At 42.1% G+C, this 23,453-nt stretch overlaps 1 protein-coding gene across 3 annotated transcripts in view; it reads right to left on the reverse strand.

Annotated features, from left to right (window-relative positions):
- CNOT6L (CCR4-NOT transcription complex subunit 6 like) overlaps positions 1-23,453 on the reverse strand; it is a 32,532-nt gene that overhangs the window by 8,448 nt on the left and 631 nt on the right. For 2 of the 3 annotated variants that reach the window (XM_035111808.2, XM_035111810.2), the window contains exons 2-7: positions 6,720-6,841; positions 5,356-5,542; positions 4,272-4,357; positions 3,526-3,615; positions 1,902-1,970; positions 220-377 (exon numbers count right to left, since the gene is read on the reverse strand). In XM_035111808.2, coding sequence (XP_034967699.1) covers positions 220-377; positions 1,902-1,970; positions 3,526-3,615; positions 4,272-4,357; positions 5,356-5,542; positions 6,720-6,831 — 702 coding nt within the window. In that variant the 5' untranslated portion in view covers positions 6,832-6,841. Of the gene's footprint in view, positions 1-219; positions 378-1,901; positions 1,971-3,525; positions 3,616-4,271; positions 4,358-5,355; positions 5,543-6,719; positions 6,842-23,453 lie in introns of those variants that run through there. The other variant, XM_035111809.2, reaches the window with a different exon arrangement.

Genomic DNA, 23,453 nt, shown 5'->3' on the forward strand with positions numbered 1-23,453 from the left:
CCCTGCAAAAAGGCCGATCTTTTGCTATTTTCACATAATAACATGTTTTTAACATACTTTTTTTTTAAATTAAAGCTGTAAGACTACAGAAGAAAACATGAAGAAGTACTCTGAAGAAATGCCCTTGACTTTTTATCAACATTTTAAGAAGAGAATAAGGGAACAATATTCCTACTATTTCCTGATGAAAATCAAAGGGCTATATTCTGTTATCATTACCTGAAGACTAATGATATCTGCATCCCAGTTCACAATTTCTTCCATGATTCCCTTTTTTCTGTATTCCCAATTTAATGCCCATGATGGACAGTAGCCATAGAGCTGTCGGGTGGCGTATTTATCACACAACACATTATAACACATGACTGTAAAAGAAGCTGGAAGGAGAGAAAGTAAATATTTGGTGATGAGAATGTTGAGGTACCACACACTTTTCACAGAAATTATCACCCCTTAGAACAAGGAGTTTCAGTGGAATTAAGTAGATATCGCTGACTTAAAGGCCAGTTTTGCAAAAGCTTCCAGAATTCCTCTAATTTTTATATTGCAATTCTTTTATTTGTATTTTTAATGTTGTATTTTATTTTATTTTTGTGAGCCACCCAGAGAATTAAGTTGTTGTGTGGCCAACATGATGACTGTAATTAAATCATAACATTAAGAACAAAGACTTCTTTCAGATGCCAAGTACTAGTTTAAGAAGCTAGAGTTCATTAACCTCTATTTTAACTACGTGGCTAACTGCTTTGTACAGGTGGAACTAAACTTATACAGTACATTGCAGAGATGATCTAGCATACTTTTCAGGTTTACATATTTTTGCACATCACTTCAGCCAGAACACATAACATAAAAGGCTATTAGGTTTTTCTTAAATGAGATAAAGCTGCAGCTTGTTGCTAATTAAATTATTCAAGTAGCTAAGAACATCAGGTGAAAACTTAGATTCAACAGACAGATTCATACATTATGAATTGGCCCTTTGACCTTTAACGGCTCATATGAGCAGTACATCAGAGGATGACCACACTGATATTTCTGTTAAAATGACTTTTCACTTTCTCAACACTACAAAGTGGCCACACATTCTTCCAAGTGCACCCTGCTCTGATATTTCACTGATCGCATGTGCAGAGCAAGTTTGAACAGATTCGTAACACACCAATTTTGGTCCTCTCTCTACAAGTGGAAGCAGTTATTGCTCAGTTACACTGACAGTAACTTCAGCACCAGCCCATTTGCCAATCTCTTAACAATGGTGATCACATGCTCCTGCCCCTTAGCTTCTCCACTGAGATTAAGGCTTATGTTGATACTGGCCCTATCCACAGCAAACTCTGAGGAGGCCTCTTGAAGCAGGATTCGGTAACCAGCTGGTTAGTTCAAGGGGTGAGGAGCACATCTTCCTTATTCTCTTAACTGGATAAAGAGATTGCAAGCCTCACTTCTGCACATGGCCTTATGATGGCAATGGAGAAAAATGTTCTAATGACCCTTTCTGGGAGCAGATTTTGAGTAGTTAAAAAGGACTGATAAATATGTGGATTTGTATCATGTTGCCAGCCTTCTGATAATACTGCAGACAGTTCAACCCCTGCTCCTTGGCTTTAACTACTGCAGCAGCACAAAGCTAGGGTCTTTCTGGGGTCCCAGTAACTTTGAGCTCTCCTTGCCTACTGCTGCCTTCAGACCCTCAAGGAACTTCCTGTTTTTGTCCCAGGCAGCTGCTTGGTTACACAAATAAAGCAAAGCAGAGAACTCTCTTTTGTGGGCTGTGAGGTTTCTTCAATCATCATCAAGGATGAATAAAACTTGACAAATGAGGAGTGCAGCTGTACAAAAAGATATCTCCTTGCTCCCATACGCTTATCTTTAATTTACAGGAAGAAGAACATAATTACCGGAGGGCAGAATTTGGTCTCGCTCTTTCAATGTAATCCATGGCCTTGGAGGCAGCTGCTCTGGATGAACTGAAATATTGAGAAAGTGAACATTAATGAGTGCTAGAAAGCCCAGCATCCCTCAAGAACTTGCAATAGTCACACTCCATATTGTAGTACAGAAGTTCAGAAAAGAAACATTTAACTGCAAGCTCAAAGTGGGATATGAGTAGAGAAAATGGATTGAAGTTGTTGAGGTTTCTTAAGGATTGAAGTTGTTGAGGTTTTTTTTAGGATTTCACCCCAGGAAATAAACTGCCACAGGGGCCGGATTAAACTGACCGGTGGGCCGGATTAGGCCTCCGCAATGGACTTTGGACATGCCTGCTTTAGATATGGGTGGGCCCTGAACAGCACTGCTTTGTCTTTTAAGTAGCCTTTAGTTTCCTTTTTACTTTTATCTTCACTGAGATTTCCAATGGTAGTACCAATTTTATTTGGGAACAATTATGCCTGATTTCATTCACCTTCTCTCTCACTCACTCAAACATGCACACAGGAACCTAAAGGAACAGCCACATTTTGGTGTGATCACTTTGTTGGATCAACTGAAGCCTGTGTAACATACCCTAGTGGCATAGTTGCCACCCAAAACTGCTTCAAAAGTGCTGGGGGGAAATGTATGAATACCGTAGTTTATTATTTTGCCCATAAGGTTGAACAAACACAAACCATTATCAGCAACTGCAAAAGAGGTTCAACAGACATGCAACATTCCCTGTGATGGGAATAAGTTACAGGGTAAACAATTCATACCAGCAGCCTGCTGATCCCTTCCATATTGAAGGGTTTTTCCAGTGACAATCCCATGCAGACTTAATTAAAAGATAAGAGCATGGTTTCCACTTGGCTCTTCAATCCAGAACAACTGAGATTAGCTGAACCCAGATCCAGAAAGCTGTTTTGAGCATGGAAGACCTGGTGTACACACATAAGTTTCCCAGCTACAAATGGTCTCTTTTAAAAAGGAATTATCAATATATACAGCCCAGTTCTTCCATCGAATGAATGCAAACCCTCACCAAGTAAGAGATGAATCCCTGATCTGGGAATAGCTACTATGTGGACCTTTGAACTCAAGACTCTTGATGAGCTGGCACTCAACATGATTGGGCAGGTGGTTAGGTATAAAGTTAAACAGATAGAGCTAGCTCCCAATATTACATCCCCCTGCAGTGTAACCGAGAAACAAGACCCAAGACAGAGCTATAAAGGCAGGAGTAGGACCAGGCTTGATTTTGAATGGTTGGGATCACTGGGGAAAGGGAACAGGGGTTTAGCTTCTATCCTAATGGTATCAAGTGCATGCCTTTACTTTAGCCCACATAACCAAATGCCCACCATGTTTTGTTGCAGTAAAGTATACTGCAATTGTGGCAATTTTGTCATAATAGGCAAAGGCAATCCACCCAATTAGCATTGTGTAGTGTACTGAAAGGGGCACACTATGTTGGGAATGCATAGCACACCCACTGCACCCATCTAGGAGTGTCTGCAATATGAAAACTCCCCCTCAACACAAATGCCACCTGTCATATTAGACGAGCCTTTCGCTGCTATCAATGTGAAGGCAAACACCTCTTACCTGCTAGATTGTCAAGCATGTAGTTCAGTAACTTCCGTGTTCCATCTGAGTCCTGGTACAGGCTGAGAATATCTTGTGATAAAGGATTGCCTATAATAAAAGTGAGACATTTAACATCAGTTAGAGCCCAACTTCTCATTCTGTCAGAGGGGAGGACGGTAGATTTGAAAGGGATGTCCAAAAGCATTATTTGAATTCCAGAGTTGTGAAAGAGTGGTCAAAATGTCACTTCAAGTTACATGAAAGGAGATTCCGATTAAACAATAGGAAGAGCCTTCTGACAGTAAAAGCTGTTTGAAAGTGGAACAGGCTCCCTCGGGAGGTGGCAATTCTCCTTCAGTGGAGATTTTTAAACAGAGATTGGATGGCCATCTGCTATGGATGTTTTAGTTGAGATTCCTGTATTGTAGGGGTTGGACTGGATGACCCTTGGGGTCCCTTCCAACTCTACAAGTCTATGATTCTATGATTCCAAGGGATGCGTCTGGTCTGGATACAGCAGGAAGACAGCAAGACAAAGGGCACAGCAAAAACCCAAAAGGACAATTCAGGACGTCCCCTAAAGCTTATTCATGAATAAATAGATAACAAACAAAATAGTAGGCTAAGAAACCCATTACCTACACTTCGCACAAGGTTTTGTCCTTCAGCCCTACAGGTTTCTTTGGTGAGAAGACAAATCAAGGAATTGATAAAGGAGAGAGAACAAGGAATCACGGACATGTATGGTTTAATATTTCAGTTACCTTTCAAACCTAGTGTTTGTAGCTGGAAGAGCCGTCCAAGTTCATAAGGCAAAACTCGTAACAAATTGTTGTTTAAAAGCAATTCCCTAAAGACAGAAGAAACACATTAGCAGGGTCAACTTTAAAAGAATTCACATATTGTTTGTTCTGTTTATCTTGCAAAATGCCAACTTTTGTTTTGATATTCCTTTGAGTGGTTCCATTGCAGAAGGGGAAATATGTATGCATTAATACACACATTAATGGCCACAAATAAATTAGCTCTACAGTGGTTAAGTGTCTGCAGTTTGGTGTTCTGGAACAGCCCGCCCAGCTAGGTGCCCTCCAAAGGTTTTGAACTATAGCCCCCAACCATCACCTCTGAGAGAAATTGATGTTCACAACTTCTGGGGGGCACTGAGTTGCAGAAGGCTGGGGGGGGGACTTCCAACTCTGACTTGTTTTCACACTGAAAGGATGAATCAGAAGTTGGAAGGAAGTCAACAACCCCTGAAAAAATGCTAAATCCCCACCCAAGCCTATCATTCATCCTTGGATAAGGACTAAAAAAGCAGAAGATGACATACAAGGATTGGTAGTTACTGTCTATTGCTTTTCAGGGGAAAACTCAATCTCCCTTTTTGCATAGTTACAGCAAGTTAATTGTTTTGGCACAAAATCCCAAAGGAAGACCTTCTTTATACAATGAACCATTAACATTATCAAGTTTGTGAGCAAATATGGAGGTGAATATTGGCGTCATTATGAAAGGTAGCCTAATGACATAACTACATGTTAGGGAAAATGTGAGGGGGGTGCTGCTGCTGCTGCTGCATTCTCTTCTCTCCCCCTGTAATGTGTAGTAAAATGTAACACTGTCATCCTAGCATTGCCCACTTCCTCACCCCCATACATCATCATTGGCATCGTGGGCAAGGCACAATATGAGCCACCAGAACATATTGTGCCACACAATGTAGTGCCACACAAAATGGTTCAAAAAGAAGGCAGAGTCAAAACATCAATTTAACAGCTGGACCAAAACTAAAGTTGCAGCCTAAAACCTTTCTGTAATTATTTTGTAAGAGGCAGTGAAACTCCTCACCTGAGAGATACCATGTTTCCTAGTTCTGCTGGTAAACTTCTGAGTTTGTTGGATGAGAGATCCAAGTAAACCAGATTATGAAGCTTGGCAATATCAGGTGGAATGCGAGTCAGATAGTTGTCATTGAGGTGGAGAGCAGTCAAGTGTGTTAGTGACCAAAGAGACGGACTTAAGCTCCGCACTCTGCCTAAAATGAAGAGCATGTGGAGAATGTTAAGCATTCAAGCAGCTGTTTCTACAAGTATACTGATAGTTTTGCAAGAAAAATGTGCTGATTTATCATCTCACGCCCACCAGAAAACATAATAAAATGCAGGATATCTGCTATGACTTTTTGGCAAATATACCATTATAGCTTTTTGGGGTGTGTGTGTGTGAAAACGGCAGCTGAAATGTTTTTTTTTTTGCTAAGGGGAGGGGGAAGAAAGAGGGTTTCCCTCCAATTTGGAAGGGGGAAGGAAACAACCCTGTAGTCACATATCTTAATTATTAATTAATTAAATAATTAATTGCATTTATATGCTGCAGTTCATTAAAAAAGAACCATTGGGTACTTTACAACATAACACAATACATAACTTAATATCTATACATTATAGAAATCAAAAGTTACATAAAGGCAATTATAATAAAAATACATAATATAATACAGATTCTCAAAACAGCAACAGCATAAAAACAAAAGAAGAGAAAATCAGATGCAGGCTATCTAAAATGGAAAGAGTGCACAAATATTACATTAATCTGACGATATCAGATGACTTTAATGGGTTGAGTTCTATTATTCCCCGTTAACACCCCTCATCTTCATCCCCAACTATCAACGATAACCAACAAGGGTCTAACCCAATCCCTTCTGAATTCATATTAATTAATGATGATGATTTTTTAATGGAGCCATGCAACTTTCAAGTTGCTTAAGCTTATTGTAGAAAATGGCACATGAAACCACTTTGAAGCCACTTTTGGAAGTAAGTGATAAATGGAAATCATGTTTCTTCTGAAATGAACATTAGATGGTCCCCACAGACAATTTCAAATTTGAGAGGGGGCAGAACAATAGAAACACACATACTTCTCTGTCCAGTCATCCCAGATTCATATATCTAATTCTTACAGTGCCTTTTCTAAGGCATTTCATAGGGGATGCCCACTTGCATCTTAATAATGTGAATGGTTTCAAGCGCTCAGACTGCAGGCACACTGAAACCAGATATCTTGATGGCAAGATTTTCACACACTGATGAACTTGCCTTTGAGGACCTGCTGATCCATTCACAAGTTTTATTAGGCTGATACCTGGCCATAGCCAGAGAGAACTACCTCCACCTCCCACCTGATAGGCAAATGATTTCATAACTCACCCGAGATTTCCAATTCTGCCCAATGGGACTTCTTCCCATTGGCTACCTCCTCTGCTGACATGATGGTGTAAATTCTGCGAGGATCTGGAGGATCATATTTTTCCTTTGGCATCCCTATTAGTCTGAAAGAGAAACCATGTGATTACCACAATGCACTACCAAAATTTTTCTTATCATTAAATGGCCCACCAGACTGAGACAGAACCCTAGTGTATAATATGTAAGACAGAAGCCTTGTCTGGTGCAAGCATCCCTCCCAGTGAGGAATGAACTAGACATGATGACAGACACTCTGCATGTTTAAACAAAACTATTCCTGTTACGTATGCAGGGCAGAACTGGGAGAAGAAAACGGGGCACATACATGAGAAGAACAGAATTCTCCATCCAGTCAGTTTGCTACTTCAAATCTCTCTTGCTCTTTAAGCACTTTCAGCTGATCTGAGTTCAGATACCGTACTAGAAATCACAACAGCTGGACAAAGACTTAAACGGCAAGCACAGGGAATGTTCAACACCCCACACTGGGATTCTGCCATCATTTCGGCAGTTAAATGTTTTAACCACACGTGGTAGTAAAGGTAAAGGATCCCTGGATGGTTAGGTCCACTCAAAGATGACTATGGGGTGTGCCGCCTATCTCGCTTTTCAGGCCAAGGGAGCCAGTGTTTCCCCACAGAGAGCTTTCTGGGTCATGTGGCAAACATGACCAAACCGCTTCTGGTGCAGCGGGACACCGTGACATGTGTCAGAACGCACGGAAACGTCATTTACCTTCCCACCACAGCAGTACCTATTTATCTACTTGCACTGGTGTGCTTTTGAACTGCTAGGTTGGCTGGGAAAGAACAATAAGAGCTCATCCCGAACTGCCAACCTTCTGATCAGCAAGCCCAAGAGGGCTTCTTCTTCAGTAGTTTAGACCACAGCGCCTGCAACTGTCATGTCTAGTTTGGCCTTTAAGCAAATGCTGGAGAAGAATTGGACTAAGCACACAAACAAGAAACCCAAGATGAGCAACATGAATTAAAGTGATAATGTCTCTCCCCAAAAGCTCGCAATTCAATCTTTTATGGTTGATAAAATTATTTTTCTGGCCTCAGCGTAATATCCCAAGAGACATACTATTTTTGCAGCAATTTAATGATGATTCCCAGTTTCTCTTCATGAACTAAAAACAAAAAATTTCTGGAAAACTTGTAACTAGGGTTTTTTTCCCCTAGTCAGTGTGCTGTTAACAAAAGTGATCTTGATTAACTTAAAACATTCAAACCTTGGAATATATCACACAATTCTTTCTTAGCCTAACAATTATAAAAAGCTAGTGAACTATGCTCTCCTTTAGAGTACTGACCCAAAATCTTGTGGACAGAAAAGTTCTCACTTCCTGAATTCAAGTTAGTGAAGAAAAGCACAATTTGGAGGAGGATGATTATTATTATTGACACTGTGGACTATGAGATAAAAGAATCTGTGTAACTTGTGTTTAGGAATTTTGAGATCCAGTCTTCAACTTCATTTCATAATAGCCAGCAGGCTACAATATGGAGCAGAAGAGGGGTCCTCTCCCACTCCGGACCAAGGTATTCAGTGGCCGTAAGTCTCTCTTCTATTTCCCCTTCAAAGATAGCTGTCCCTGGTCATCCAGGCCTCCCACTTTATCAGTCCTGGCTTGGAACTCTAACTAGTCAGGAGAAAGGGTTGAGGGGCACATTCCCTTGGGGGAGAATCTGTGGAAGGCCAGACGATGGCAGGCCAGAGCCCAAAGTGGCTTTTCTCTCTCTGCCACTTTCTCTCACTTTCCCAATCTTCCTCTTCACCACCACCCAAAAGGCTGCTAGAGCAGGGAGAGTTCACTCTCGCCAGAGGTGCACCGATTACCTGCAGAAGGCTTTCACCCCCTCCTCCATCGTTTCACCTGTTCTGACTCCCTCCAGCATCCCCCCCCCCCCGGCTCAATCCACCCACATGTATTTAGGCGCAGAGCCACAGATTGCCCACCCATGATCTGATGGGAAAGACGAAGATAACTTGATAGCTCCAAAACTCTATTGTAACAAACTGACTTGAAATGAACTTGTAGCTAGTTAGTCCCTGCAGTGTACAAAGGCAATCTCTACTCACCCTTCCTGCCCTTACCGGTAGAAACTGCTGGCTCTTTAAGGATAGGTGGGAGTCAACAACAGCCCTTTGAATACATCCCCCTTCCACCCTGATTAAAATAAATCTATGTTCTGCAAGCTACTGTTACAAAGTATGTTTCTTTTGAAGTACCTCTAATTTCAATGGGACTCATTCACATGCAAATATCATGATTACTGCCTTAGATCTAATAGCTGTAAATCAGAGAGAGAGAGAAATTTAGAACCAGACTTGCTGGTGGAAATTTTAATGGAAAGTTTCCATTTCACCCTGACAGACTGCTGCAAAAGATGGTGTATCTTTAAAAACAGCAAAAGATTCATAGATTATTGGTGGCTCTTTCATTGAAACTCGATGTACGCTGCTTTCTTTCAGTGAATAATGCCCTTAGTCCTAGTTCAGAGTACATGTCAGTTACCATATGTCCACAAAAAGGTTTGAAGAACTGAATGTACAGCAATCCAGTTTGGCAGAAACATGTTGAAAAGACCTTCCATCGCATGTATGTATCTCAAGAGTTGGCATTTGTGTTTAATGGAGACAAAACAAATCTCCAGGCTACAAATTTCCAAAGGCATCCTTGGAAATACAAGTTGCCAAAAGAATGGCATTCCAGCCTGAAACACAATTGTACTTAGAACAAGCAACTATTTTCTTAAAATAGCTGTTATCGTTCAAAACACATCCATTGTGGAAGGGACTCCTGTACCTTTAACAGTGTTTGAGAAAAGGATTTTGAAAGGGTAGCATAGAGTGTTGCCACGCAAAGAGAGGAAAAACTACAGATGCTGAAATACTCCTTTCACAGAATTATTGCTTTGAGCTGTAAGTTTCTGCACAATACTCTCAGAAAAAGTGACAAGAGTTTTAAAAACAAACAATCTCCACCGAGTCCCTATACAGGTACCGGTACTACTACTCATTCATAAAGAGCGGGAGAACAATGGTGTGACAGGGGCAGGCCGGTCTGTGGCCCCTGAAGTTAGTACCGTAGCTGCAGATCTCACATCCAAATAAGAGACTTGAGAGTAGAGGCAAGGCAGAGCCCTACCATTGCCCCCCAGCCCTCCCCTCGCCCGGCCTCTGTCTGGCCCTTCCCCACCCCGAGACGGGCTTTTAGTCTTCCTGGTCACCCCTGGCCTGGCCTCGCTCACCGCCTCCCCAGGGCATGCTGGCTTCCTTTCACCCAATGGAGCTGGAGAGACCCTGGATTTGGAAGGTGAGGGGCCAGCGCCTTCTCCAACCCTCTCTCTTCTTTTATTCCCCTCTCTTTTTTCATTTTCTTCTCTTTCTTTCTTTCCCTCCTTCTACATACCGGTAAAGTCACCATTTTGCTTCTTTGCTTTTCCTGGGCTTTTTCATTAATTATTTTGTATGCATTCCACGCACACCCAAAGAGGGGGAGAAAGCTTTCTTTCTATTCATGTCTCTCCCTGCCTCCCATTTTTCATGCACAAATTTTACTGCATCCCTCCCCGGCACCCTCCGATGGGATTCAATCCTTGGCTTCTCAAATTAAAAAGATATTGGGTAGCAAGACTAGCAGCATTTCTGTTCTCCATCCTAGAGAGCTGTTGCCATTTGGAGTTGGGTGCTGATGTGGCTGTTGACTAAATAACTGCTTTATTCCATTATTATAGAGTTCCACTGCTGTGTGTTTTCTTCTGAAGTTTAATGGTTTGGTTTTATGTTAACCCACCATGAGAGCAAGGTACAGTAGGGATACAAATGTTTTGCAGTGCAAGCCTATGCATGTTCCAATAGTCTCAAGTAGTCTGCTCCCAGAAAAGTGGTAAGGATTGCAGCCTTAAACAAATAAACTACAGTAATACAAGAATGACAGGCTCTAGCCCTGTTATCAATCCAATTTCTGTTAGCAAGGATCCAAATACACACAGAAAATGTTGTTTCTTCAAGTTCTGATTAGACCAGTGGTGTCCAAACTTTTTTCAAAGAGGGCCAGATTTGATGAAGTGAAGGGCTGTGAGGGCCAACCAAAGTTTTTTACCCTTTTAAGAAATTTACCCCAGGAAATAAACTGCCACAGGGGCTGGATTAATCCGACCGGTGGGCCGGATTAGGCCCCTGAAATGGATTTTGGACATGCCTGATCCATTTTGGACATGCCTGGATTAGACCATGGGTTGGCAAACTAAGGCCCGAGGGCCAGATCAGGCCCAATTGCCATCTAGATCCGGCCTGCGGACGGTCCGGGAATTGCTGTGTGGATCGCCAGCGCGTGTGCTCTTTCCCTCTCCCTCACATGGAGGCGCTTTTCTCCTCAGGGACAGAGCAATCTTGTCCCATGCCGGGAGCCTTCGAGAGTTGGCTTGCCCGCCTCAGCAGGGCGGTGCTGTGAAGGGCGTGTGTGACACCGGCTGCCAGCTGCTGCTGCGTTTTCCTCCTGCTCCTCCCTCTCCCTCAGTCCCCCTTCCTTCCTTCTCTGTGCCCCTTTTCCGTGCCGCTTCCTCGCACACTTTCTTCGCCACCACCTGCCTCCCTCCTTCATTCCTCCCATGGTGTTCAGGTGGGTAGTTGCGGTGGCTGCAGCTGCTGCTTGCGGGTTGGTGGGCGGCTTTGTCTTCTTCTCCAAGGTGCCTCTCGGGAAGCAGCAGGTGGTGGGTAAAAAAAAGCTCCAGCGATGCCCTGGTTCCCCTACCTCCGTCCGTGGCTCCTCCGCTGGGGCTGCTGCCTCTGTCTTCGTCGGCCAATGCAGCCTGCTACCCCACCACGGCGCCTGGCTGGCTGGAGAAGCCCAACTGTGGCTATTGGGATGGCAACTGGGACAGGTAAAGCAAAGCATCTTCAGGTCTCTTTGCGGGCGGGCAAAAATTGTTCAACCCCCCCCCCCAAATATAGTCCAGCCCCCCACAAGGTCTGAGCAACAGTGGACCGGCCCCCTGCTGAAAAAGTTTGTTGACCCATGGATTAGACATTTCTTTTTCTTAGGAACAACTCAAAGGATGTTTGTAATATTTTGAATTCACAGAATCACAATCAGATCTTAAGTGCATTCCCACTGAAACTAAGTGTTAATTTTCAGAGCTGTGCAGAGGAAAGGAAAACAGAAAAGCTACAAAGCAGGAAAGCTGCGGGACTCATTGCAAAAAGGCCATGCAGCAGCCTCTAGTCCTAACCTAACACAAGCTCTGCTCAGAGAGAAGTATGCAAAACAAAAAAAAGAGGCATAGTCCTGTGAACATTCCAAACAGAAGATATGCCTCACACAATCAGCAGCTGCAGGCTGTTCTCAAAAACATCAATGAAGTAGGACAAAGGAAAGATCCCAGGTGAAGTTCAGCTAGCCTGGTAGTTCACCATTAAAGTTTAGCCTCTAAATCTTAACTGTAGGCTTTTAATGTTTAAAAGGTTTATTTTAAGCAATGTAAACACTGTCAGATTCTCTAAATACAGTTTCAGAAAACTGACCAAAAAAGGTGGACTGATATTTTTGCTTTCAAGGCTTATTTATCCTGGAGAGCCAGCTAGATTGCTGTGCAAAGATATTCATGGTAGATGACTGATGGCTTGCCAGATGAACGCTATAAGCAGCTGTGCTGTTCCTATCTGGACACTGGTCAGCAGCTCTGATTATCTGGAGGGGGGAGTTTCCTGCCTCTAAAGAGGAAGCCAACTTTTTTCTCTGTACACACTGCCAAATGATTTACACGATGGTATCCCTAAACATCCTTTATGAACCTACCATACAAACACTTATAAAGAAGAGTGATCAAGGGCCAATTCACACAACTGTTTCCTCTTTACAAACTGATTTCTGCAACTGTGGGATACTTGCAGAATAAAGGAATGCATAATTTATACACCACCATACTGACACCCATGTCCCTTGACCTGGGGCAACTACAGAAATGTCTAGCAGCTGAAAAAATATCAGTGGATGAAGGCCAGTTGCTTTGATCTAAGGCTAAGCAAGACTTCAGGGCAGGTGTTGCCTCTAAAATCTGTGTTAAGGAGCCATATAAATTGTAACAAAATATAGATTAATCCATAAATTATAACAAAACACTGGCTATTGCCAAACTGCACCAGAGGGTAGATTTAGGGTGTTATTTTCCTCTTTCATCTGACTGAATATTGGATTTTATGTTTAGCTGGTTGACTGTTGTTATTTGACCTCTAGGTTTATTTAATAAAGGTCAGCATCTTGTTAAGTCACTTAGATAATAAACAAAAAAAAAATTTGCCCAACTGTTCACAAAAGATCTCAAAGTGTTTGAGACTTTGTAGAGATATGCTGTCATGGTTGTAAATAGTTACAGGTAGGTAACCATATTGGTCTGTCGTAGTCAAAACAAAATTTAAAAATTAAAAAAATTAAAAGGTGCTACTGGAAGGATTTTTTTATTATTATTCTATTTGGAATGACTGCAAACCCACTATTAGTTGAGAAGTCTGATCAAGAGCTGTAAGGAAAGAGGTCACATACATGGCAACCAGCTGGTCTATAAATCAAGACCTTAGTCAACAACAGGTTGCATCACCTGATGTCCTCAGTTTCAAAGACACAAATACTTCTGTAAATTCTTTTCCAGGACACATAGTTGTGCAACACTGAGATACAAACAAGCTGCATACTTCAATTGTAGCTGAACACAACAAAGATTGTGAAAATGCAGCTTTAATGTTATGAAATTAGACCTTCAAATATATCTACCATTTTTGCTTTAATAAAACATGTGCAGGGTTACAACAACTCACGTTAAATTGCCAGACAATTTGCTTGCTTGTTTATCAGATCCCTTTCTTTTACAGCTTCAATTTACAGTTCTATTTTCTCATCTAACTTAAAAGCAAATGTGAGACACTGAATCCACACAGCTGAAGAGACTGAGCAGCTCTTCCATTTGTTTTTTGTTTACTCAGATTTCTATGGAATGAAGGCAGCCTTGAAACCCAAGTACTTGCTCCAAGAAATAAAGCATTGTACAAGCAAGCAAGTCTTCATTCACTAATATGCACTAGTGAAAGTATTTGGCTTCCTTTTTTAAATAAAACTACCAGTATGTAGAGGCAGAAAAACAAGCTAAACTTTATTCAACTGTAAAGCAGTTGCAAAGCCACTTGAGGCAGTATCATCATGTGATAGAAATTCTCACACAAGTGTGTAATAATTCATACCACACAGTCATAAATCCACTAGAGAACTTGGATCAGATCCAGCAAGCCTGCCTATTAACAGGTTTTAACTTGCTTTACAAACTATTTACATGGAACTGCTGTCTCTATCTACAAGCTGCTGAACATCTCAGCTACATTGAGAGAGGCACTGCACAAGTACTGTATACTTAATGAAGCTTTCAGAAGCTATCTGAGAACACAAAGAGCTCTGCATTAAACATATGAATTCACAAAAGAGATGTTAAGCATTTTGTCCCCATTGTTTTCAATGGGGTGTTAGGCTTGTTCCTGATTTTCTTCCATTGATATCAACAAACTTGAAGTGATTAAATTCCTCCTGAATGGTGTTAATTTCCCAGGGAAAATGAGTTTTTGTAATGAAAGGACCCCAGATGCTGTGATCTGGAGAATGGTCAGGGAAATCTTTACCACTGGGTGTAATGGCGTGGCGAATCAGGGCAAAAAGCTGTGGAGGGTGCCTGGCAGAGAGTCTGGGGAGAGTCCGGAGAGGGGAGAGCGGGGAGGTAAGTGGGGCGGAGCGGGGGCTTGGTGCCTGTGCGCCTTCAGCACCAGTCGGATGTGCTAGGACCCTGTTCCACTCTGCAGCGCCAGGTAAGAAGAGCGAGGCGAGGGGAAGGAAGGCGTGGAAAAAGCCACCACAAAAACAGCACAAGGCGTGGATCCTGCATGTGCCCCTACTTGGGAACATGCCTTTTGAACGTGGCGGCAGCGGGACTCCAGCTCTCCATGATAACGTTATTAATCAGTGCCTGGTATTGTGCTGCCCTACTGCAGGTTTTTTTTGCAGGCGTAACCTCTTTGGCCGCCTACCCCGCACAACTTCTCCGGGCTCCAAATGTGACGCACGTGGACTTCTCTCGCCTCCTCCCCACCCCTCCTGTTCCCCCGCAGTTAGCTTCTTCCTGCCCCCCAGCTCTATTTTTGGGTGGGGAAAGGAAGGGGTGGAGGGATGCTTTGTGCTTTTCCTAAGGCGCCTCGTGAGGCGACCGGGAGCTGTAGGGAGGGAGTGCCATGGGGGGGAGTGGAACATGCACCCCAGAACCGGCTCCACTTCCAGGCTCTCCTGCCACTCTGCTCTCTGTTCCCCCACGACCAGCACTCTCCTTCACAACGATCCCGAGTGCCAAGTGAATTGTTAGAACTTTCCGAGCTGCTCCTTAGAATGGTTTTTGTTAGAACCTGTTTTGAAAGAGGGCACAGAAAGGGCTGTGTGAGAACTTACGGTGGTACAGTTTTGTAATTTAGGCTCAATGATCTTGCAACAGCCCCGAAATCTGCCCCAAAGTCCTGCCTTGTAGCCTCTCTACTGCCCTTGCCACTGCGTGCTTTAATCTGGAAACGGTGTTGTTTTTTCCTGCCAGCCGGAGACTGTCTATTGGAATTGGTCCTTTTTTCAATTGGCTGTGTCAGTGGCTGTTACTGATTGGTCATAACAGCTTTTTTGTTGTTGTTCCTTCTGTAGTTTTTCAGTGCTTGACTGATGAAAGCTGTTTTTGGTGCTGCATGCTAGTTCCAGCAAAGGTATTATTTGTCATTTATTACCGATCTGTCCCTCCTTTAAAAAAGTGCAGAGGCCCCCTAAAAAAGCTTAACAACTTTGGGGAGGCCCCCTAAAAAAAACCTAAATTTGGGGACACTGAGCGGATCTTTGCACCACGGCGCCACATATGCTAAAGACGGCCCTGAAAATGGTCATACAAGAATGGGCCTTTTCTGCATTGGCTCCCTGCTTGTGGAATGCTCTCCCCTCCCCTGGGAAGCTCACCTGACACCTTCACCTTTAGGCACCAGGCAAAATTGTTCTTCTTCAACCAGGCTGATTAATATTCTATGTTCTTTTAAGTGTGGTGTGGTTTTTTTGGCGGGGGAATTATAGGTTTGCTTTGTTTTTATCATGTATTTAGTGTTTTTATTTTGCATTTTTATGCTGTGAACCACCCTGAGATCTCTGGATGAAGGGCAGCATACAAATTTAACAAACAAACAAACACAGTGGTTCTAGTCTAAGGGATTAATAACTTCATCAGCTATCTTGCATTACAGCAATTATCTTTGAATGCTGATAAATATTTATAGTGGTAAACATAAAGAAAACTAACATTAATAAATTCCTATGCTGATTAATACATAATATCTGTATGACTTTATCTTAACAGAGAATTTCTTAGCCAAAAGGCTGAGAATATATTTTATAGGCTTACACACTTTTTTAAAAAGTTCATTGGATCATTCCAAGTTTTATTAAAAAACACTGAACTTAGTTCAACCAACCACCACTACTATAACCAAGTCCTAGCCTTGAAGCATTAAGCATGAAGAGACATAGACTACCAGTCCAAAGTGTCAGCAGTCAAAAAGCAGTCTAACAGAAATCCCATTTGAATGTACTAAAGGGTACCGTATTTTTCGCTCCATAAGACACACTTTTTCCCTCCCAAAAAGGAAGGGGAAAAGTCTGTGCGTCCTATGGAGTAAAGGCGAGAGCCAGAACCAGAGCCAGAACCGTGCACAGTGGGAAACTGGCTCTCGGGCTGCTTCCGTGACAGCGAACGAGGCGAGAGGAGAGATGGAAGGGAGCCCCTCCCGCCCCTCCTCCCAGCTTCCATCCTTCCTCCCCCCTTCTCTCACCCCTTCCTTCTCCCTCTTTCTTTCTCTCTCTCACTCCTTTCCCTCCCTCCCTCTTCCAACTTGAATAAAATATTGGGGGGGGGGCAGGTAAGCCCCACCTCACATACAGTATCAGCCTTTCTCAACTTGTGGGTCCCCAGATGTTGTTGAACTACAACTCCCATCACCCATAGCTAGCAAGGCCAGAGCTCAGGGATGATGGGAGTTGAGGGATGATGGGAGTTGTAGTCCAACATCATCTGGGGACCCACAGGTTGAGAACCACTGCAATTGATCTCAAGACAAAGTGCATGCACACTAGATGAATGACAATGCCCATCAACACTGGGGGGGGGAAACGACTTCCTCAAATATTTAATGGGGGGCAAAGACACCTAGGCCTCTAGGAGTTGGCTGTTATGCCTAGGACCATTCAAGAAAGCAAAATATTTTTTTCTTGTTTTCCTCCTCTAAAAACTAGGTGCGTCCTATGGAGTGAAAAATGTGGTATTTCTTATTCCTCGGTAGTACACTGCAATGACCCACTAACTAGATGAATGGTGTTTGTAGTTTTTACTTTTTTTTATTCAATTGTTCTCACTTTCTTTACCAAAAACTTGGTACTTACAAATGGCCTGACATTGAATGGTTTTGCCTGGAAAATTACAAAACCTAAAAAAATGCAACAACTACTTTCCCCAAAAGTATTAATTCTAAACAGCACAGACGTTATGGTTTTTTTACAAAGCAAACCCTCTGTCCAGTTCTTTTCGGGAAGCATTTGAAAACTGGCGGTTAGAATAAAGAACTGGAAACCTAGTGTACTCTATTATGGATAGATATACTGTACACCACAATTTATGAGCTCCCAATCCCTAAGAAAATCGACTAATACATTTACACTGGAAGAAGTTAACAAAATGTAACACCCATGACAGCCTTCAAAGCTCTCTCACATCTTATAAGCATCATTTCTAATTAGCCCTCAAACTTATGCCTCTACTAAAGTGCCAAAAGCAGATGTTTTCCTTTTCAGTAGCTTAATATTGCTGCATAATTATGCTGTGTTAAATGGGCAGTGATGAGATTTCCATTTTTATAGTGAGACTGTGCCATTAAACACACTTTTGCATGTGTATCAATGGGGGGGCATGTTATTCCACTAGTAAAGCATAGCTCATACCATTTGTTGGACTGGTGAAAGTTTGGCTTTCTTATTTTGCATTTCATTATTTGTCAAGGAAGGACACTAACTGCCAAATCCTATTCACAACCAGGCTTAGCTTGTGGGGCTTTATGTTTATCTGAATTATAGCCCGATCAATCACTTCCTCTGGTGAAGTACTTTCATGCCACTGAACTTGATCAGACTTAAGAAGGAACTGAAGCTTTGCTTCCAAATGAGGTTACTATTAAACATGTACTGTACTAGCTTCGCTTAAAAGTTTTAACCTTGTACAACACAGAAAAGGCAAACAAAACAATTCTTGGAATACAGCTCTCTTGGGGGAAAAAACTGAGGAAAGGGTGTATTGGGAAATCAAGCCATGCAGTGAGAGATTAAAAATTCAAGCCATTGCAATATATTAAATATGACCATTATAAACCTTGCCTTTACTTAATTTTATCCATAGACTATGCCCACAATTATCACTGCATAACCAGCTGCAGGTAAACAGAATTCAGCATAGTACTTCCAATATCCTGTTCTCCCATTTTGTTTCAATATCCAACCAGTATGTCATTAAAAGACATCATTTGTTTAATCACCATGAAATATAGTGAAATCACAGGATTGTGACTATCCTGGTAAGTGTAACCTACAAGTTCATACCAAGTTTATGAATTCAGACACTCAGTGATCCATAAAAGCCATAAGAATACAAGGCTGTTAACACGACATCTAAGAAAGTTTCTGTGCCAATCAGCTATTTGCTAGGAAGATTACATTATTTTTCCCCATTGTGGCAACAGTGAAGGGAAAATCTATACATCAGTCTATACATATGGCACAGAAGTTTCTGTCTCTGGCCTATGAGTAAGATGTGGATGAATTTATCCAGCCAACTTTGTCGCTCATCAGAAAAATACTGTGAACCCTTATTTTTCCTGATGCTGTGACGTCTACGTAATACATTCAAACTCTATTTTCTTCCTTAAAAGAAGCAAAAATGCTATAAAAAACTAGTCTAAGAAGGTGCAGCCGCTGAACACCCTGTTCATGCATCTTTGCCTAGCTAGAGCAAGGGTAGCCAATGTAGCACCCTCCAAATACTGTTGGACTACAATTCCCATAATCCCTGACCTTTGGCTATTCCAGCTGAGGCTGATGGCAGTTGGGAGTTCAACAACATCTGGATGTCAGAGCATTGGCCATCCCAGAGCTAGGACAAGCTAATATTGATGAACAAAAGATGGTAGTGAAATCGCTTGAAAATAGGAGTTGGAAGGTCGAGCACCAGAGGATTTTAAAGAAATCCAACATGTTCAAATAAGGAGTTATTTTGTGTGTTTTTATATATCCATAGTGCATTTCAAACAAAGTTAGCTGGATATGCTAGATGCCAGTCTGCAGCTGGTGTACAGCCTGAATGTGAGTAATGCCTGTTCTGTGAAAAAGAATAGGTTCCTCAGAAGCACCTGTTGCACATGAATATGCTCACTATGCCGGAGACCCACTCACTTGAGATCAGCAAACACTGAATACACAAAGGACACCATTATCATTGTCAGAGTTGATTTTAGCTTGCCTGAAGTTAATGTACCTAATAAATGTACTGTAGAGGATTGCCGAAAGTTTAAATGCTAGCATAGGAATATTAGGCCAAGCTGCCTGCATATACCAGTATATATATATATATATATATATATATTTAAAATAGTTCCACGTGTAAAGTCTTATTTCAGTAAAAAGGTTGACATGCTGTAACTTATTTATATCTGGTGGGCAGGGCAGAAGAGGAGCAAATGGTGAAATCAGATCAAGCAGTATCCATTCTTTAATCAGCTTCACTTCCTATTAGTCAGGAACTAGGTTCAATGCTAACTGAAGTGACCTGAAGGAGCGTCTCCACCCCCATCGTTCTGCCCAGACACTGAGATCCAGTGCCGAGGGCCTTCTGGCAGTTCCCTCACTACGAGAAGCCAGGTTACAGGGAACCAGGCACAGGGCCTTCTCGGTAGCGGCACCCGCCCTGTGGAACACCCTCCCACCAGATGTCAAAGAGAAAAACAACTACCAGACTTTTAGAAGACATCTGAAGGCAGCCCTGTTTAGGGAAGCTTTTAATGTTTAATAGATTATTGCATTTTAATGTTCTGTTGGAAGCCACCCAGAGTGGCTGGGGAAACTCAGCCAGATGGGCGGGGTATAAATAATAATAAATTATTATTATTATTATTATTATTATTATTATTATTATTATTATTACCGTATTATACCGGTATGTTTAAATAGGATACAGATTCTTCAGTTAAAGTTACTTTTCCAGGTCATTCTATACATTTAGCAGTGTCTGTTGCATTAATTCTTGTTTGCACAGATTATTTCACCATGGTTATGGAAAACAGCAAACCCACCAAGTTTGTAGTGGAACAAGAGTCACACTAACAACATTAAATTCTAAGCTCACGGCTAGTTTTGAGTGTTTTTCTGGTGATGTTTTTCCTCACTTTAAAGACAAGGCCAATCCAATGCTTCTTCGAATAATTAGCTCTAGAGAAAATCAGATAAACAAAGGGAATTCAGCCCACTTACATGAAAATTTGTCTACCACACACTAAACCTGATCCCATCCAGACAAACTTTTTACAAAGTATGTTTAGCAACCATACTATTTACTGAACAAGGGTCTATTCAGAAGCATAAAGATAGCTATGTATTCAACGGAAGGCACTCAAACTCACAATTTTGCTATGCTGAAACAAATCTTTCCACTCAACATTGGACAGTCAGAATAAAATAGTGAACACTTAAAAAGCGTATATTGGTTTTGTCATGCTTTTCACATGCTATTTGTCTGTACCTGTCAAATATGCTATGTAATTTTACGTAATAAGCTATCAGTACAAAACTGTGCATGACAACAGGTAAATGTGCAAACACAACAGGTATGTGTGCGAACACACATATCATACAGATGGGGTATTGTTGTTTTTGTTTGTTATGATGGTAGCTATTTTTGTATTTTTATATTTTTAGATTGTGAACTGTCCTGTGATCTTTGGATAGTATATACATTTAGTAAATTATTATTATTATAATAGTCTAACAGGACATAAGTTAATAAAATGTGAAAATCAACCTGTCTTAAAGTACACAGACACTACAGTACAATCAAAACTCCTGAGACTACAATGATCAATTCATAAAAACTGAAGGATTAATCTAGAATTAAAACACAACTACATTGCCAGATATGCTAGATAAGGCCTATCTGTGGTGGCTTTCTCATGTGTTGCATACCCAGATTCAGCATGAATGACAGCACTAGTCCACATGGGGACAGCAACTTTTAGATCCTTTGCCCGAGTCCTACTACAGTATTCCAAATAGTGTATTGGGGAAGAGGGGGGTTAGTTCAGTTTTCCACCTCACTCTGATCTTGAAAATACTGTACTGTATTGTGAAACATTTTCTCCTTGCTCTAATACAACATGTGAAATATGACACCTTGATTGGACAGCATTGCTATACTTGTACATGATCCAAAGAAAGGTGGAAGACAGCATCATTTCTGAAGCAGTAAGTAAGCTGCAAATCAAATATTAACATTTAGAGTGACTACATATTACATTTTGAAAGTTCTCACATTAAGAGTGCATGTAGACTGAAAAGGAGCAGCCATGGTTTTCTCTCCTGTAGAATGAGTCTGGCTTCCCCTCTCCTTTGCAATGCTTTAGACAGACATATGCATCAGCAAACCAATGTTCATTCAGGGGCCATGCCTTCTACATGTCTCTATTTATTAAGCCCTGTGTGTATGTTTATTCAATTTAATGAATGTGGGGAGTTTTTAAAACATTCTTTTCAAGACAGCAGAAACACTAATCTTGCAAAGGCGGGGAACAAAACACAGAAGTTTCAACACACCAAGTACTGTATTTACATCAGGATGGGCCTCAGTATATATCTATATGCAAATAGCCCCTCCTTACTCACACCATTTTACAGTGCAATTCTATCCAAACTAATCAGAAGTCAGTCCCATTGGGGTTCAGTGGGATTACACCAGGTAAATGGGTGTAGGATTGAACCCAGACTTGATGTGTAAATTCACAGTGCTCTTGCTGTTAGGGAACAATCCATATAAAGTGCCTAGATTTCCTCTGAACACATGCACTTCTTAAAGAGCACAGTTGTCAAATCCCCCTGATTTCCTTATTCCAGAGCATCTCACAACACAGCATTACATGCTAATATAAAAATAATGGACACCACCTATTTATATCTCACATTTCCACAATTCCTCCAAGGATCTCAGGTTGGTATGCAGGCGGAGGGAGATGCTATTATCCATTTTACAACAACACTGTGAAGTACACTAAGTGAAGTGCAACTGGCAGGAATCTTTATGGTTATGAAGTGACTCAAACGCAGCTCTCCTTGTTCCAATTCCAACACCCTAACAATTAACCCTACACTGGATCAGGTTGTGTTTGAATCTAGAACACATACAACATATTGATTTGGGCCCCTTCACATATTAAGGGTTTTTTAAGTGGTCACTCAAAGATGAAAATTATGTGACAGACAAGAAATGAAAATACACGTGCCAGAAAGCTGCATTCAGCCTATAATTCTGTTGAGCATACAGCCAACAGAGGCTGATAGCCATGTTACATGGAAAACTGTCCTAGCAGGCCCACTCCAAAATAAAATCACATCGCAATCCCCAAACACTCACAATCTAACAGTTATCCTCAGAACATCACCAACATACAGTATTTAGAACTGAAAAGCTGGAAGGGACCAAGAGAGTCATCTAGCTCAGCCACCTGCAATGCAGGAATCTCTTGCCCAACCTGGGGCAAGAACCCACAACCCTGAGATTAAGAGTCTTATGCTCTACCGACTGAGCCACATGTTTATTTCAAAGCGTTTCTATCCCTCCTCTCCAGCCAGAGAAGGCTTACAACAGTGATTTGAAGTCACCCAAGGACAAACATGAGCTAAACCCTTACATTCATTAGTTTATAGTATTGGAAGCAGGCAGCTTCCAAGTCGGGGTTTGGGGGGGGTGCGTGCTCCGTGCCCTGCAATTTCATGCGCAGATAATCATTTCAGGAGTGCCTGTGAAGAGATTAAGAACCAAAACTGCCACGTTAAAATGCAGCAAGTGGTTACGACACATGGAATCGTAGTTGTGGAAGGGACCCTGAGGATCATCTAGTCCAACCCCCTGCAATGCAGGAATATATGCAGCCGTCTGGTAGGAACCGCCAACCTTGGTGTTAACAACACCGCGTTCTAACCAAACTGAGCTATCCAGGGAAGCATATGTGTACACACACACACACACACACACACACACACACACGAACACGCACTTAAAAGCGCAACAGCCTGGGCCAGCCACGTTTGCCATCCCTCCGCCTCAAAGCACGACGCTCCTGTCACTCTCCGTGCAACCGCCACGGACACAACCCGGCAGCCTTTCGCCACCATCCCGTGACCACAACCTGGTAGCAGCCCCGTGGATCCCTGCCCCACTGACCGCCACGGTCCGACCCGCGCCCGTTCACACGCTCCTCCGTCTCCCCGCTTCCACTTCCACACGTACGCGCCCCGACCGCCTCCGCCACGCGGCCAGACACCACCACCCA

The sequence above is a fragment of the Zootoca vivipara genome, chromosome 9 (genome assembly GCF_963506605.1).
Source record: "Zootoca vivipara chromosome 9, rZooViv1.1, whole genome shotgun sequence".
NCBI lineage: Eukaryota > Metazoa > Chordata > Lepidosauria > Squamata > Lacertidae > Zootoca > Zootoca vivipara.